Source organism: Culex pipiens, chromosome 3 (genome assembly GCF_016801865.2).
Source record: "Culex pipiens pallens isolate TS chromosome 3, TS_CPP_V2, whole genome shotgun sequence".
Classification (NCBI taxonomy): domain Eukaryota; kingdom Metazoa; phylum Arthropoda; class Insecta; order Diptera; family Culicidae; genus Culex; species Culex pipiens.
In genome coordinates, this window is record NC_068939.1 from 82,868,048 (window position 1) to 82,885,674 (window position 17,627).

The 17,627-nt window shown below is 36.0% G+C and overlaps 2 protein-coding genes across 9 annotated transcripts in view; one reads left to right on the forward strand and one right to left on the reverse strand.

The window, feature by feature from the left end:
• The first annotated feature begins 437 nt into the window (after window positions 1-437).
• LOC120423179 (ribulose-phosphate 3-epimerase) lies at window positions 438-1,365 on the forward strand. The gene is made up of 2 exons (XM_039586870.2): window positions 438-752; window positions 807-1,365. The coding sequence occupies exons 1-2, from the start codon at window positions 564-566 to the stop codon at window positions 1,290-1,292; spliced, it is 675 nt and encodes a 224-aa protein (XP_039442804.1). The 5' UTR covers window positions 438-563; the 3' UTR covers window positions 1,293-1,365.
• A 5,766-nt stretch (window positions 1,366-7,131) lies between these two features.
• LOC120423176 (guanine nucleotide-binding protein G(q) subunit alpha) overlaps window positions 7,132-17,627 on the reverse strand; it is a 45,066-nt gene continuing 34,570 nt past the window's right edge. For 5 of the 8 annotated variants that reach the window (XR_008212619.1, XM_039586865.2, XM_039586866.2 and 2 more), the window contains exon 9: window positions 15,038-17,615. Coding sequence is in view for 7 of the 8 variants with exons in the window: in XM_039586865.2 (XP_039442799.1) it covers window positions 17,533-17,615 (83 nt within the window). In the remaining variant the exon portion in view is untranslated. Of the gene's footprint in view, window positions 14,505-15,037; window positions 17,616-17,627 lie in introns of those variants that run through there. The other 3 variants (XM_039586868.2, XM_039586867.2, XM_039586869.2) reach the window with 1 other exon arrangement.

The window sequence follows — 17,627 nt, forward strand, 5'->3', positions numbered from 1 at the left end:
GGTGAACCAATGACACAAAATGGCTTCTTTGGTCATAAGGAAATTTCGAACGAAATCAAAAAATATAAATAAAATCACCTTCCGGGTTTGGTGTCGAATTGATCATATTGGAATCAATTCATGCTAGCATTTTTTTTTTTCGAAATATGTATCAATAAATTCATGAAAAAATCGCTAAAAAATGAAAAAAAACACCAAAAAATAAAAGATAAGAGCAGTTTTATGAATTGATAGTTCCTAAAACTGCAAAATGAATGAAGTTCATTTTGAAGAGACATTGGAGATAATTTAATGATATTCCATACAAAAATATCAAACATATACTTAACAACTATTCAATATATACGCTTTTCGATCAAGGGATGCCAATACTTTTCCATTTCTCCAGCACCACCTATTGAAAGTTTGACCTTCCCACTGCACTTTACCAACACAAGCTTCAATGTGAGACTTTCGTAAAGCCACCGCTGATAAACACACCATCACTGTAACCTCACAAATCGCGACCGCGAGGATTGATATCAAACAACAACTTCGACAACTCAAAGCACCACCGGCGAAACATGTCTTCCCTGAGCGCCAAGATCGGTCCATCGATCCTGAACGCGGATCTGTCCCAGCTGCACGAGGAGTCGCAGCGCCTGCTGGACAACGGGGCCGACTATCTGCACCTGGACGTGATGGACGGTACCTTCGTTCCGAACCTCACCTTTGGCCACCCGGTTGTAAAGTGTCTGCGGAACAAGATTAAGGTAAGTGGGTTGAGGATGGTGGCTTGCAAGCGTTTGATGTCAACTCTTTATTAGGATGCCTTCTTCGAGACGCACATGATGGTGCAGGCCCCGCAGCAGTGGATAGAACCGATGGCGGACGCCGGAGTCAACCAGTACACGTTCCACATCGAACCCGTCATGGACAGTGTGGTGGACATCTGCCGGAAGGTACAGGAAGCGGGAATGAAGGTTGGCCTGGCTATCAAACCGGGCACTCCGGTGGAGGCGGTCAAGGAGTTTATCGCGATTGCCGACATGGTGCTCATCATGACCGTGGAGCCGGGCTTCGGTGGGCAGAAGTTCATGGCGGACATGATGCCGAAGGTGCAGTGGCTGCGCGAGAACTACCCCAACTTGGACATTGAAGTGGACGGAGGCGTAGGATTGGCCACGATCGATGCGTGCGCGAAGGCTGGGGCAAACATGATTGTGGCTGGGACGGCAATCATTCGAGCGGACGACCAGGCGGCGGTGATTCGACAGCTGAAGCACTCCGTCGAGGGGGCTATCAAGCATTGAGTGGTTTGATTTGTTGTGTGTTCTGATGGAATTCCTTATTATTGAATAAAAACTGATTTTTAATAAAAAAAAATTTTGAACTTCATTGAATTGTATGGAGGAGCAGTTCTCTACGGAAACGGTATTTTTTTTTAAATTTTTGTATTTTTTCAAAATAATCGCAGTTATTCATTTTTTAAAATTAGTGCTCATGTTTGCCCACTTTCGAAAAAAATATTCATGAAAAGCTGAGAAAATTCTCTATATTTTGCTTTTTTGAACATTGTTGATACGACCCTTAGTTGCTGAGATATTGCCATGCAAAGGTTTAAAAACAGGAAAATTGATGTTTTCTAAGTCTCACCAAAACAACCCACAATTTTCTAATGTCGATATCTGAGCAACTAATGGTCCGATGTACAATGAGCTGTTCTCCCAGATTTCGGTCATACGATTTTTTTTTGTATTTTTTAATCCGACTGAAACTTTTTTGGTTCCTTCGGTATGCCCGAAGAAGTCATTTTGCATCATTAGTTTGTCCATATAATTTTCCATACAAATTTGGGAGCTGGCCATACAAAAATGATGCATGAAAATTCAAAAATCTGTATCTTTTGAAGGAATTTTTTGATCGATTTGGTATCTTCGGCAAAGTTGTAGGTATGGATATTAGGGTGTTTCATCCAAAACCAAAAGTTCTCAGAATCAGGCAAACCGAGGTTCTCCTAGTAGAGGATACCCATAGGGACTCTCATTCCAAATATCAGCCCATTTGGTTGAGAATTGGCCTGTCCCAGCGGTTTAAAGTTTACATAGAAATTACTATGGGATTTTTGTGCTTTTCGTTCAATCGTTCCTACAGGTCTGGGAACAACATGGATTCACTCGGAATAAAGACAGGTTCACCGTCTCATATGGGACGTTGTGGTTTCCACCTAGCCGTCATAGCATACTAAGGAAATGTGATGCTTTTGAAGGATGAATCGTTGGTTTTGGAGACACCGGACGTCGATCCAATGCGCACCTTGGGGACAGAATGGACAAGCCTAATTCCTTCTGGAATGTGTTCATTGGACCATCCCCTACACACCTGTCTTTATTCCGAGTGAATCCATGTTGTCCCCAGACCTGTAGGAACGATTGAACGAAAAGCACAAAAATCCCATAGTAATTTCTATGTAAACTTTAAACCGCTGGGGACAGGCCAATTCTCAACCAAATGGGCTGATATTTGGCATGAGAGTCCCTATGGGTATCCTCTACTAGGGGAACCTCGGTTTGCCTGATTCTGAGAACTTTTTTGTTTGGCTGAAACACCCTAATGGATATGGACTACACTGGAAAAAAATGATACACGGTAAAAAAAATTTGGTGATTTTTTATTTAACATTTTGTTACAAAAACTTGATTTGCAAAAAAACACTATTTTTATTTATTTTTTATTTTTTCATATGTTTTAGAGGACATCAAATGCCAACTTTTCAGAAATTTCCAGGTCGTGCAAAAAATCTTTGAGCGAGTTATGAATTCTTGAATCAATACTATTTTTTTTTCAAAATATCGAAAAATTGGTAGCAATTGTATGTATTTTTTTACCGTGTATCACTTTCTTGCAGTGTAGTCCATACCTACAACTTTGCCGAAGACACCAAATCGATCAAAAAATTCCTTCAAAAGATACAGATTTTTGAATTTTCATACATCATTTTTGTATGGCCAACTGCCAAATTTGTATGGAAAATTATATGGACAAAACAAGTTTCAGTCGGATTAAAAAATACAAAAATTAAAATTTAAGAAAAAAACCGCTTTCGTAGAGAATTGCTCAATGTTAAAATATGAAACATTCGTGAAATTTTCCGATCTTTTCGAAAACAATATTTTCAAAAATTTTAAATCAAGACAAACATTTCAAAAAAGCGTAATATTGAATGTTTAACCCTTTTGAAATGTAAGTCTCGATTATAAAATTTTTAAAATATTGTTTTCGAAAAGATCTGAAAATTTCACGAATGTTTCATATTTTATCATTGTAAATCGGACCATTAGTTGCTGAGATATCGACATTAGAAAATGGTAGGTTGGGGTTTATCCCTTATTCCCGAATCCCACATCCCCGAATCCCATATCCCCGAAAATCATTTCCCCGAAAATTCCACATTCCCGAAAATCATTTCCCCGAAAGTGCCATTTCCCCGAAAATCATTTTCCCGAAATTTCCACATCCCCGAAAATCATTTTCCCGAAATTTCCACATCCCCGAAAATCATTTTCCCGAAAATTCCATATCCCCGAATGTCATTTACCTGAATGGCCATTTTACCGCACTGTCGTTTTCCCGAATTTACACATTTCCCGAATGATATTAACTTAGATATAAACTAAATTGTTTTTTTAGGGATATTTTTACAAAAGTATGACCTTAATATTAAACTCTCTTAATATTAAATATGGAAAAAAAGAAAACAGATAACCGAAGAAGGCCATTCATAAACCACGTGGTTTCAAGATCATCCACGTTCAATAAAAAAGTTTTTTTTGTATGGGCAATTTTCAGCAAAGCACAATTTTCCAAAACGGTATCCACGTGGTAAAGATTGCACAGCAACGATATCTTTAAGCGACGACTCGAAGCGCAGGAATCAGTTTGTTCTAGATTTTGTTTAACTTTTTAGTTAAATCTAAATAGTTGATTATTGAATTACAAAATGCACTTTTTTAGAATATTTCACCACCGCCATTTTGGGTATAAAATTACTTAATCACTTTAAAGTAGTTTAAGGGTTATTACCCGAAGTGAAATTTTAACAAGGCCTTTGGATAACCGAGTCTGGACTGTATTTTGATTTTCAACTAAATGCAAAAAAGCGAAATGATCAATGTATCACACGACGCTGTCGTGCTATCTTGTCGTTTGTCGCTTTTTGACGTTCCGAGAAAAACGCGTGTTAGTGTTTGACCTTGAATAAACGAAAAATAGAACACGCTATGTAAACAATAACAAACACGTTTTATTTGGTTGACCATTCTGTGCATTGTCCTGAATTTGTTTGAATTTGGTTGCTGAGGTCCCGGGTTATAACTACAAACGTTCACGGTAGTCGGGCATGTACGTGTGTCAAACGCATTCTGATCTGAAATTTCTTTGGCCAGTTGTCGCACTTACAGCAATTTTCAGAGTGTGTCAAGTTAGCACGAGACGAATTGAATTGAAATCGAATTTTGGGTATCTATGTAGGTCAAAAGATGAGGCATCGTGAGCTGCCCAAAATGGCTTTCTTAATTTAATTTGGCCCAAAATCGACGTACGACAAGTTAGTTGGAATGCGACGAAATGAGAAAAATAGGCAAATGTATTAAGCAGCACGCAGCTATTTAGATTTGTTCATTAGAAATATGTACTCTGGTCAAGATGTTCTCCTTCTCTACATAATTTGTCATAGTCGGAGTTTTTGTTGGATTCGGCGGAGTCAGTTCTTTTTAAAAGGCAGTTGGAGTAACTAAATCTCAGAATCCGGAATTCGAATCCTTTAACTCCACAGACTTGGAAAATATTCAAAATTTAAGTGAAGCTGGAATAAAACGCTCGTAAAAAAACTGTGGACATGATTCATTGATCTCCACTTCCCCGAACCCGGTTCTGGACAACGGGCATACCCGCCTGACCGGGTTCGGGGAAGTGGCGTTCGGGGAAATGGCCGTTCGGGGATATGGTCATTCGGGAAAATGATTTTCGGGGATGTGGAAAATTAGGGGAAGTGGCCATTCGGGAAAATGGTTTTTAGGGGAAGTCGCCATTCGAGGATGTGGCCATTCGGGGAAATGGATTGTTCGGGGAAATGATTTTCGGGTAAATGACATTTCGGGAAAGTGTCTTTTCGGAGATGTGGCGTTCGGGGAAATGTCTTTTCGGGAATGTGGGTTTCGGTGAAATGTCATAGATTCGGTAGGTTGTTTGGGTGAGACTTAGAAAACGTCAATTTTCCTGTTTTTAAACCTTTGATATCGCCATCTCAGCAACTAAGGGTCGAATCAACAAAGTTCAAAAAAAGCAAAATATAGAGAATTTTCTCAGCTTTTCATGAATATTTTTTTCAAAAGTGGGCAAACATGAGCACTAATTTAAAAAAAATGAATAACTGCGATGATTTTGAAAAAAAGTTACCTGAAAATTGCTTTAAGTTGAAACTTTATCAAAATTTCACCTAAGTACTAAAATGAAGTTAAAAAATTTTAACGACCAAAATTTCAATTTATTAAAAAATCTATATTGTTTCAAAAAATCATAACTCGGTCAAAGATTTTTTGCCCATTCCGGAAATTTCTGAAAAGATGACATTTAATATCCTCTAAAACATAGCAGAAAAAAAAATAAAAATAGTGTTTTTTTGCAAATCAAGTTTTAGAGACAAAGAGTGAAATTTAAAATCATCAATTTTTTTTACCGTGTATCATTTTTTCCAAATTCAAAATCGGCCTGAATAAGCAGAGGGCAAAACAGATATTTTTTCGAAAAAAAATAATGAAAATCAAAGTTTAATCAACTGTAAACCAGTTAAAATGCATTTTCATACGTTTATAATCATATTTAGCATGTTTGAACTTCTCTGATTTTTTTTTCATAAAATACCAAGTCGAAAACTTTTTCTTTTCGCGAAAAAAAAATCCGTCGATACCTCGATATTTTGAAAACTAATGATTGGGAAGTAACTGGGCACGTGTAAAATTCATTTTAAAACACTTTTGTTTTATCCCAATGCTGAAACCTAGGCTTGTAATTTCATTTTTTTTTGTTCCCCCCCTCCTCGACTTTGGTAAGAGCCGAGGGACATACTTCAAAAAATATTTGCAACGGCCTTATCAACTGACGATATCTTGACAAATATTGATCTGTTTTTTAATGTAAAAAATGAAATCTCTGTAAAATTTACAATTTTTTGAATACAATATTTTAAACCTTTCGAAAAAATCAAAAACATGAGTTTTCGTTTCTTTTGAAACGTTGTGATCTCCGTGATAAAATTTTTGTCCATAGATCTCTGTGGCTCAAAAATTACAACTTTTGGTCAACTAAAACATATAAAAGTGTTTTATTTTTGGAAATTTCACTCTTTGTGGAAAAAAGATAATAATAAATGGCTACCAATTGCTTTGCTGAAGGCACCGAAACGATCATAAAATTCCTTTTCATGATACAGATATTCGAATAATTTGTGTATGGACTGCAGCCAAATTTGTAAGAAGGCTTGTATAAAGAAACCAATGCAAAATGCCTTCTTTGGTCATAGGGAAGCCCCAATCGTTTCAGTCAATTCAAAAAAAGTAAATTTTCGGTTTTCGTGGAGAGTTGCTGAAATTGAACAATTTTGGAAGAAGTTGTCAAAACCTTTCCTTAAAACATAATAAATTAAGTGAACAGTGTCAAAAAACTAAAACAAGTGGAAATGTGTTCGGATACCTGTAAATGATTTGACACCATGCTATTTTTCTATTATTTTTATTATATATTTAGTTTCTTATAAATTCCAGCCATTAGTTTACACAATTATAATATTATATTATTTATAATTATTTTTACTCATTTTTCATTCATTATAGTTATATTATTCTGTTCTTCCACATTTCTCATTTTTCTTCTCCACTTGGTTTCTCCCTCATTTTTTTTTGTTTAAATATAATTAAAAACATAAATATATATTTGTTTTGTATTTTTTCCATATCATAGATTATTTTTAATGTTGTTTATTATTATAGTTCAATAAAAAGGACAATGAAGAATCTTTTACACACTGTATGCTATCTCTTTTTCTCTCTCTCGCGCTTTCTCGCTTTTTCGCTTCCATTCTCTCTTTTTTTATGCGTGTGTGTTTGTGTGCTTTGTGTTCTTCTGCTGTTGATGTAGTTAGCTAGATATTGTTTTTTTCTCGCTTCTTTCTAGAAAATGGAGACCCTTTTTCACTTTTACACACACTTCGGTCCAGTTACGTTTGTTTTCCCCCCACTAATTCGCGTACTTTTCAAGCAATTACAATTTCTCTACCTTTTTTTCGCACACGTTTCCCTCCTTACGCAAAGCACGCTCGCGCTTGAAGTATCGCACACCAAACAACTCCCTTGCAATAGTCCCGCAACTCGCTCGATTGAACGTTGTGATTACGCGCGCCTTTAGAAAACAACCGTGTTTACATTCGAAAAAATGTACGAGTCCCGGGGTTCAAATATTATTAACTTTTATGCATTTTTCCGCCGATTTCGTTCCAGCAATCACGGTACGTTCAATCGAGTTTAGATTTGTCGAAATGTTGGCACGATTTCCGTATTGGCTCAACAGAAACGTGATTTTTTTTTGTTAATAGGTTGCGAGAAGTTTCACGAAGACAGCACGGGGGTGTCGTTTTCGTGGAACTTTTCCGATTTCGAACTTGCGGTGCGGAATTGTAGGGTTTGACCTTTTTTCTTTTTGGTGAACTACTTCAATACGATGTACTTTTCTCTTTCTCGCGTGTGTGTTTTTTCTTCTTCTCGTCCTCTCTTATAAAAAGGGATGTTGTGGGTCCTACTCAATCGGGTCAGCTTTTCTATGCTTCTTTTTTGTGTGTGTGTGGGTTTTTTTTTGCTCGTGACTTAGTGAGTTTTATATTAGTTTTTTCTTTTTTGTTTTAAATTATGGTGAAATGTAAAGGTTGAATCACTAGACTTATGCTTCTCGTATTTTGAGTTTTTCTTTTTATTTTCAACACATTTTTTCAAAGAATGTGTTTTTGTTTTCTCTCTCTTGTTTCACTATAGTCAGTTTTCGTGTAGTTATCAGCTTTAAGTAACGCTGCGTGTTTTTTTGCTCTCTTTTTTTCTCTCTTTTGATCGTCGTAATTATGAAATTTGGTGGTGGCCAGCGCTTCGCTGTTCCGTGACCTTTGGGCGAAAATGGTTACGGAACAGCGAACCGAAACGGTTGGCCCTGTATGTGTGTGTGTGTGATTTGTCCTCAAACTTTCGGGTTTACCGTAACGGATATTTGGCATAAAATTTGTATGTCAAATGACCCTGGATCACCCTAAGATTTTGAACTTCTCGCACACACGTTTGCTTTCGCTTGGTCTCATTTAGTAATCGGTGTTGAGGCTTTTTCACTTTAAAAAAGTTGCTTCGTACAGAATTCGTCCTCGTTGATGAACTGATAGGTCACAAAAAAGGACGATTCGAAACGCGATCAACGGTTTGGTGAAAAGCCCAAATTTGTCAATGTCAGGTTCAGCTACCAAAACCGAGTTAGCTGGTTTTGAATGTTTATGTATTTTTTTAGCCTGCGAGATACATGTATGTTTTACAAACTTTCAATTTTTTTGATTATTTTTGGTTCACGTCTTGCGCAACTGACCCATCTTTGTTCCTTAACCACAAAGGCATTCACTTCACCTCTTTTGTTATATTTGATGACTCATTTTTTTCAGTTTTTAAATGTTGTTTTCATGTTTTTTTCTTCTTCAATAATAGCAGAGATTTATGCGAGCTCCAGTTTCTGCATTACTTTATTGATTTCTCGTCAATCTACTTCAGTTTAGTAAACGCGTAAGAGAGGAGATTTCGTTCATTAATTTAAAAAATGGCACACAATACTAAAAAGTCGCGTTCAAGTCGTGATTTTTGACATTTGTGTTGGTAAGTTTACTCTCGTGCTTGCAGAAGTCTGCAACCTTCCGCGAGAATCTGCAGAGAAATCCATGCGTTCTCCGTTTTCTCTCTCCTTCTCGTTTAACACTCTCTCAGCGGAGAGACTCTCTCATGCTTTCTGTCGTCCGAGAGAGACTAAAACGGGGAACGCGCAAACTTGCAGCCGCGAGAGAAACTTTCTATCGAAAAAAAAGATGATTAGTGTGTGCGGTGAGTGAGTGAGTGCAACGCCGTGACTCGGGGGGATGAAAAAACACACAGATCAACCTGCGACGAGGGACAAGAGCGAAATGAAAAAAACACATACAATGACGACGAGAATGAGCGCGGTGTGTGTGTGAGTGAGTGTGTGATTGTTGGATTTAATCGTGCAAAAAATCTCACGACTGATTTTTTCTTTCTTTCAAACGTTCTTGGCACGATCTCTTTTGAAAAAAGTTAGTTTGTTAGTTTTTTTTGGGGAATAATCACAATTAGGTTTCACTTTTCTCATTTGAGTTGCCTACTTTAGACACAAACAAGCGATTGTTTCCTTTTTGTGCAAAATTAATCATGTACACATGTGAGAGTGTGTCGCTTCGAGCAGTTTTACTTTTCTTAAAAGTTTGCTGAAATGTGCTGTTGGAGAAAAATGTTCGGCTTTTCGTTTTTTTGCTTGTTTTGTCTGTGGTTGTGAGGGTGCGTGCTTGTGTGTCTGGAAGATCGTAAAATTAATGGTAACCGTTTTCAACTTTGCCTATTTGCATGATTTTCATGGTTGTTGTTCTTGTATTAACTGTTGTTGTTGCTGTGTTTGTTTCGGACCAATCAAAATTACTTTATCTAACTATCTAAAGCCTATGTTGTTTTGTTTCTCTTTAATTATTTTTACGTACCGCGGAGAGGATTTTTCATCGTGTGTTTGTGTGTGTCGTACAAATTAGAGCAAAAGTTTGTTTGTTTTGCCATTACTTTTAGCTTGTTTCGTTGCTCTATGACTTCCCTATAAATATTTTTGTTTTTCTTATGATTTTTTTTAAGAAGCAGATGTCAACAAATTTCCGGTCGATATTTGCTATTGTTCGTCTTAATGACTACCTCGTTTGTTTATTTTTGTTATTTGAGTTTGCTCAAAACGAGTTTTTGTAACGTTTTTGCATGTTTTTGACTCGAATCATTTTATTTCCCTTCCAATTTCTGTGAGGGAGTTTCTTTTTTATGCGTTAATGTTGTGTGAGTGTGAATACTTTTTCCCTTAATTTTTAATGCATTTTGCTTCAACTTGCAAAAGTGTGTGTGCGCGTTCAAGTGAGCATGAAAGTGACTGTGAATGAATATGTGTGTGAGTGTGATCGTAATGGAGTTTTGTAGTAAATTTACTGCGATTTTTTTCTCTTCATTTTTATACTTTAGACGTGGCTGCGAATTGAATAGCGCAATTTACGGTAGTTAAAACACAGTACAAATTGCACGTAACCAAAAACAATTCGGAAATGAAAAAGTGTAAATTGCGCAGCTTTCTTGAATGGTTTTATAAAATTTGCTCAAACCACTAAGAAATATTTACAGTATTTTATTTCTGTTTTAATTTCCCCACTTTTTCCACATAATGCCATCCGCATCTTCACGAGAAGGAAAATTACATTCACATGTTGCTTGCCTGCATTTGTATTGTTAAACTTTAAGTATAAAATTATGAATAATATTACACATTAAAATGGTTTCCTCCATTTACTTGCGCTGCGGAACAAATTAAGCTTCTCTAGTGTGTGTTGTTTCCCTTAAAGTTTCGTTACAACTGGCTTCCTAAAACTTGGTAGTACGAATTTGACTGAACGCTAGCGCTCTCTCATCGTGCGAGCGTGCTTGCGCGCGCGCTTGTGTGAGTGTGGTCTGTTCCAGGAAACAATTTCCGACAAATACGAGAGAGGAAAATTATTAAAATTTGTAGCAAATAATGAAATAAAAAAAAACACAACAACAAATTTACATTACGCTAACTAAGTTTACTTACAGGAAGGAATTCGGAGCGAAAGGAGGGTTATTACACGTAACATTGTATTTTGTTTAAATAAGTGTGTGTGCGATTTGAAATTTTTAACTGCGCTTGAAAAGATCCCACCGTGAGAGAGAATCTCTGCAGCAGAGAGGAAAAAGCTCTCTCTCGCGACAGTGCGTTTTTGTACTTTTCCGTTTTCACTCTCTCTTTCGTTGCGTTCGCAAAAATGTCGCACAAAACAGAGAGAGAGAGCGCGAGGAAGCGCAACTGTGTCGATAAGAGGCAGTTTTTCTCGATGAAAAATGATTTTTTTTTTCGAAAATTCAATTTGTTTTCGCAACACGCAAGGATCGGAAATGTTCAACGTGGACGCGTTTCAACAATGCACAGTGGTCCAGATCGCAAAATTAAGTGGAAAATGGATTTTTCGAAAAATGGTTAAGTTTTGGAGCTTTGGTGTCTTCAGAAGAGTTGTTGCAAATAGAAAGGGGCAACTTTTGGTTTGGTTGAAAATTAGGGTGGTTCACGATTAGGGTGATTTTGGAAATCTAACTTTACATGAATATTTTTGGGATTTTTTTTGTCTTCTAGAAAGTTGTTGGGCTTGCCATTTCAAGCAACTTTGTCGAAGACACCAAAATTTTATCTCGTAATCTACGTCTTCTATGACCAAATTTATAGAAAGCATCTGAGCAAACCTTCAAAAATCAGTTTTTTGAACGTGGCAATTCAGGGTTAAGTTTTAGAGAAAAGTGATGTTCTGAGCACTTTTAGAGCTCTAAAAAACGAACATTTTTATTTGTTGACATGCCAATTTGGACTTAAGGGTCAAAAGTTACAGCCATTTTAAGGTAAAAATGATGCAAATTTAAAACTTAAATATCTCGAAATGGCGCAAGCCAAATTTTAAGCACTAGGTTGCATTTGAAAGAGGAGATCTAGCACTACAAACGCTGAAAAAATCTCAGAGGTGTTTTTCTTTAAACTCGAGATATCTTCATTTGAAAAAGTCTAATTTTCAAGGGAAAATCATATGGGACCACCCTAACGAAATTCGAAAAATGTTCAAATATATGTTTTTCCATGTAATTTTGCCCGCTGAATCCGAATCTGCCCTCAGAATTGAGCCACAGTATCGAAAAATCGAGTTTTGGTCATTTTTTGGGTTTCCATGCAAAATTAACATTTATGACCAAATTAAGACCAAAACTCGATTTTTCGATACTTTGGCTCAATTCTGAGGGCAGATTCGGATTCAGCGGGCAAAATTACATGGAAAAACATATATTTGGACATTTTTCGAATTTCGTTAGGGTGGTCCCATATGATTTTCCCTTGAAAATTAGACTTTTTCAAATGAAGATATCTCGAGTTTAAAGAAAAACACCTCTGAGATTTTTTCAGCGTTTGTAGTGCTAGATCTCCTCTTTCAAATGCAACCTAGTGCTTAAAATTTGGCTTGCGCCATTTCGAGATATTTAAGTTTTAAATTTGCATCATTTTTACCTTAAAATGGCTGTAACTTTTGACCCTTAAGTCCAAATTGGCATGTCAACAAATAAAAATGTTCGTTTTTTAGAGCTCTAAAAGTGCTCAGAACATCACTTTTCTCTAAAACTTAACCCTGAATTGCCACGTTCAAAAAACTGATTTTTGAAGGTTTGCTCAGATGCTTTCTATAAATTTGGTCATAGAAGACGTAGATTACGAGATAAAATTTTGGTGTCTTCGACAAAGTTGCTTGAAATGGCAAGCCCAACAACTTTCTAAAAGACAAAAAAAATCCCAAAAATATTCATGTAAAGTTAGATTTCCAAAATCACCCTAATCGTGAACCACCCTAATTTTCAACCAAACCAAAAGTTGCCCCTTTCTATTTGTAACAACTCTTCTGAAGACACCAAAGCTCCAAAACTTAACCATTTTTCGAAAAATCCATTTTCCACTTAATTTTGCGATCTGGACCACTGTGCAATGATTCAAATGAATAGTACTTTACAGTTCACAGTCATAAGTTTTTCTCACGTAGAAATTTTTAAACTAAAATTTTATCTGCTTGAAAAAGCATCGAAAAAACACTCAATATTGCACGCGCGACAGTGAATGTGTAGAAAAACAAAATTAAATCTAGAACATTGCGTTAAATAAATAGAACTGACTTTGTACGCGCAGCTTTTTTCTTTTGTGTATGTTTGTGTGCGTACAACTATGTGAACATTAATCCGTGTCTAATGTTGCTGAATTTCTAATTATGCGTAAATCCATGATTGGTTGTTTACCTTTTTTTGCGCACTACATCTTTGTGTGTGTCTCGTTACAAAAAAGTGCAATATTATCACCGTGTATGTTTTTGTGTGTATGTGTGCAGTTGTTGCTTGATTGATAAATTTTAACACGATGATACGATTGCTGGTGGTGGTCGTGTGTGTTTGTCAGTAAACAAAATGTAAGGTTAGGGATGAGAAGGGGAAGAAAGTAAAAACAATGAATAAGATAATCAACTAATAATTTAATTCAAAATTAAATTAAATAAATATCTGCTAAATCGCTCGTAAAAACTGAAAACTGTACAGACTCAAACATTTATCAACTAAAAACAAAGGTTAAATCGATGCGTGACGGAGATTATTAACAAAAATTTGCAACAAAAGAAGAACAAGAATCTAACGCTTTCGTTACACGATAATTTGCCCTTACTCTTAGTGTTTTGTTTGTAGTTATTATGCTTTTGTTTTCTTCGCTATCTTCTGTTGGTTAGTTCTCTTTTGTTTGTTTTTTTTTATTGGTATGCCTATAATTCAATCCCTAACAATTAAGAAATGCACATAAAATAAAAAGAAGTTTTTTTACTCTTTTCCGTTTACAAGGGTCGCCAGTAAGAACAATGCAAAAAACTACCAATTTCCATCGCGCAAATGTTTTCTTTGTGTGGGTGGTTCGGTGCCAAACTCCGCGCTCGATTTGGCTTTACGGAATTAGTACAAGATTAACTGGCAAGTAGTGGCTTAATCTCAACTGGGTTTTGCTTGATTTTTCTCTAAACTTCACTTTAAATTCCAAAGGAAATGATTTTGTTCGAACTGTTTTGAATGCATTGGTAGTATCGGCTGCGCTCGCGCTGCTATTGTTCTCGCCGCGCAACAGTAGTACTAGTGCAATTTCGCGCTTACCTTGACGTGCTCCGCGTGCACACAACCACTACGACGACGACGACGTCGCGCTTACTTTGGCAACAAAAATCACACCGCTTTTGCGCTCCGTTGTGTGATGTGGAAGTTGGTGGTGGTGGTGTTGGTGATGATGGCGGTAAACATTGCTGTTGTTGGTATTTATTCTTACTGTTGTTGTTGTTGTTGCTGCTACAGCTACAACTACTATTACTACTACTACTACTGCTGCTGCTGCTGTTGCTGTTGCAACTCGTACTAGGAAAAGAGCAGAGGCGATATTTTCCGGTAACGGCCACGATGACGACGACCATGACGAAGCCGACGGTGTTGTTCAAACCAAGTTGTACTCCTTTAGATTAGACTGCAGTATCGTGTCCTTGACGGCAGCGAACACAAACCTAATATTCTCAGTATCTGAAAGAATTTGGGGGTTTTTGAGGGGAAGAAATTTAACGAAATTAACAGATGTTTTGAATATTTCAATTGAGTATGAACATGGGATGACAGTGGGTGGCCATTCGTTAATTCTCTGTTGTAGAATTATATTTCAAAAACTTAACAAATTCATTAACATGAACAAGAGGCAATTTAAGTTTAAAAATTTAAAACTAATACCACAGACATGTCTGTGCTAATACTTCAACGTTCTATAAAACAACCTGTGTGGAGAGCAATTCGTCGTTGTCGTGCTATCTTGTCGTACGTGCATTTTTGGCCAAATTGAATTAAGAACGCCATTTTGTGCAGCTTTCGATGCTTCACTTTTTTTACAAAAATCGATTTCAATCCATAGATATTCAATAAAACCGAAAAAACTACGTTCATTTTTGTCACTTTTCATGTGAAAGAATTGTTATTATAACTTTGGACTCCGACAACCAAATTCAATCAAACTTTGGGACAATGCCCAGTTTACATTGCACACTCTGGTTTTTGTTTATTCGAGGTCAAACCACTGACGAACTGACGTGCTACCCCAAACATATTTTTGAGAAAACACGTGTTTTCGATATTGCAACTACGCTTCAGTTTGTAATCTGCGTCGTTTCAAAAAGATCAGAACTCAGAACTCAGAACGATTTTTGTTTCGCTGAAAGCGTGTGTCAGTTTAGGCTGACTTCAACAATACATTCATTGCATATAAACATTGACGTGAAGCGAGAGAAGAAAGCTAGTAAAGAGAGGAAAGAGAGAAAAATCGTTTGACAGATTGAGAGCAACAACGCCTATCAAAAAGATGACAACCGCGGTCAAAAGTTGTTTGCTCGTGGCTCTTAAGTTGATCAGTGGTCAAACATTAAAACGCATTTTTCTCGGAACGTCAAAAACCACGACGTGCGACATGATAACACGAGAACAGCCAATTGTTGCCCGCTCTTATTTATGATTCGTTGACCATTATAACTAAGCCTGAATAATTCAGACGATTGTTTCATATTTTAACATTGAAAATTGGACCATTAGTTGCTGAGATATCGACATTAGAAAGTGGTGGGTTGTTTTGGTGAAACTTACAAAACATCAATTTTCCTGTTTCTTTTTCTTCAAGCCGCTGTATCTCAGCAACCAGAGGTCTAATCTTCAATGTCTCTTCGACAATTTCATAGCAAATTTTTTGAACTTAAAAAAAATAATTAGAATGGTCACACATGGTCACTATTTTCAAAAATCGAAAAACTGCAAATATCTCGCTAAAAACAAACTTTCGGTGGATATAACTTGAAAACGGAGCCCTTTATCAAAAAATCTGTGGAGTGCTTTTCGATTGCAAATTCAATTTTACATTAAGTCAAATTTGTTTTTGCATGAATTTTTTTTCCAGAAATCACTATTTTTTCAAAAAATCATAACTCGGCTGCAGATTTTTGACCATGCTTTTCTATGACTCAAAAGTTGTGGGTTGTTTCCCCCTAAAACATATCAAAAAATCTCGAAAATAAAAAATACGTATTTTGGGAAATTGAGTTTTTGTGTTAAAAAAAATCGGCCATTTTTTTCGTGTAGCTATTTTTTTCTCAATAGTCCTCAACAATACCTACAACTTTGCCGAAGTTACAGCTGTTTATATATTTACGTACCATTTTTGTATGGACAGCTGCTAAAATTGTATGGAGACTTGTATGGGTGAACCAGTGACACAAAATAGCTTTTTTGGGCATAGGGAGGGCCCCCACAAAGTTTGAGCCAAATCAAAAAATACAAAAAATAAAAATGGTCGAAATCGGCCGATTTTGTAGAGAATTGCTCAGGGTGTAATATTACATATAATATCATAAAATAGCAAAATTTATTTTACACTCCGGCCTTTTACACGCAGCTGGATTACTAATATTTTGCTGTGTTCGTATAACAAGATTGTTTCACGTTTCCCAGAAAATCATTCATTAAAATTTTTGTTTTTTAATTGAAATTTGGAAAATTTGCAAAATTTTGAAGATTGAGACAATTTGGATGGTTCTAAATTAAAAAAAAATAAATTTCAAAAATTAAATTTTGTAAATTTTAGTAATTCTAGAATTATTTTAAATTTTGGAAATTATAAAAATCGTTAGGATAAATATTTCTGAGAACCGGGGCATTCTGGGGACCGGTTTTTTTGGAAACGTGACAAACAAATTTAACATAGCTAAAAAAAAAGAAGGACAAATCTTTAGAAAAATAGAACGAGTCATAGGTCGATTTTATATTTTCAATTATTTTTTCAAGACTTTTGGAAGAGGCTCAGAAGGGATCCCTAGAGCGAGGCACATTAAAGAGTTTATTTTTATAATGTCTTAAACTAATTGCCTCGTTGAGGTAAGCAACAATTGAACATTTGAAAAATTAATCAAAAAAAGGTTTTATAATTGTTAATTTTGAATGGTCACCCAGCAAACCTGTAATAATTGTTAAAACAATAAAATAAAACAAAAAACCTTTTCTTTTTTCTAAGCATGCAATTAACAATTTATTCTCATTTCAGAAGCTCGCTTAGTCGGCGAGGTCATTTCAATCATTTCAATCCGAACATTTCATATTTCGATAGAATCATATCATGTTAAATATATTGTTTATATAATTTGTCATTTAGTAAGTTCATATAAAGTCAGCAAATGGTATATTTTTCTTAGAATAAAGTCTGCAATTCCTTTAAAAAAAAAAAAAAAACTTATTTTTTATGCCATTTGCTTTGTGTAACGTTTATGAGTAATATATAATTGATATATCATTGTTTTGTTTCGCTTTGCTAAGCAATACTCCGATCTAACAGTGGATCTAGGAGCGTATTTCAAACACACTAAATTCGAACTAGATTTTTCAAGTTTTCGTTTCTTTTCGTCTTCTTCCCTCAGGCAATGTTTTTCTTTGGAACACGTTAGCTAGAAGTATTTTGATTATAGTTTGCTGAATGGTGCCGTTTGCCCCAAACATGCTGAATAGGAGTATATATGTTGGTTAAATATTACGCCAGGTTAAACTCTTTTAGCGCAGATTGCATAATCGTATCTTTTACGGCGCAGAATACGAGCTTAATGTTTTCCGTATCTGTTTTGCATG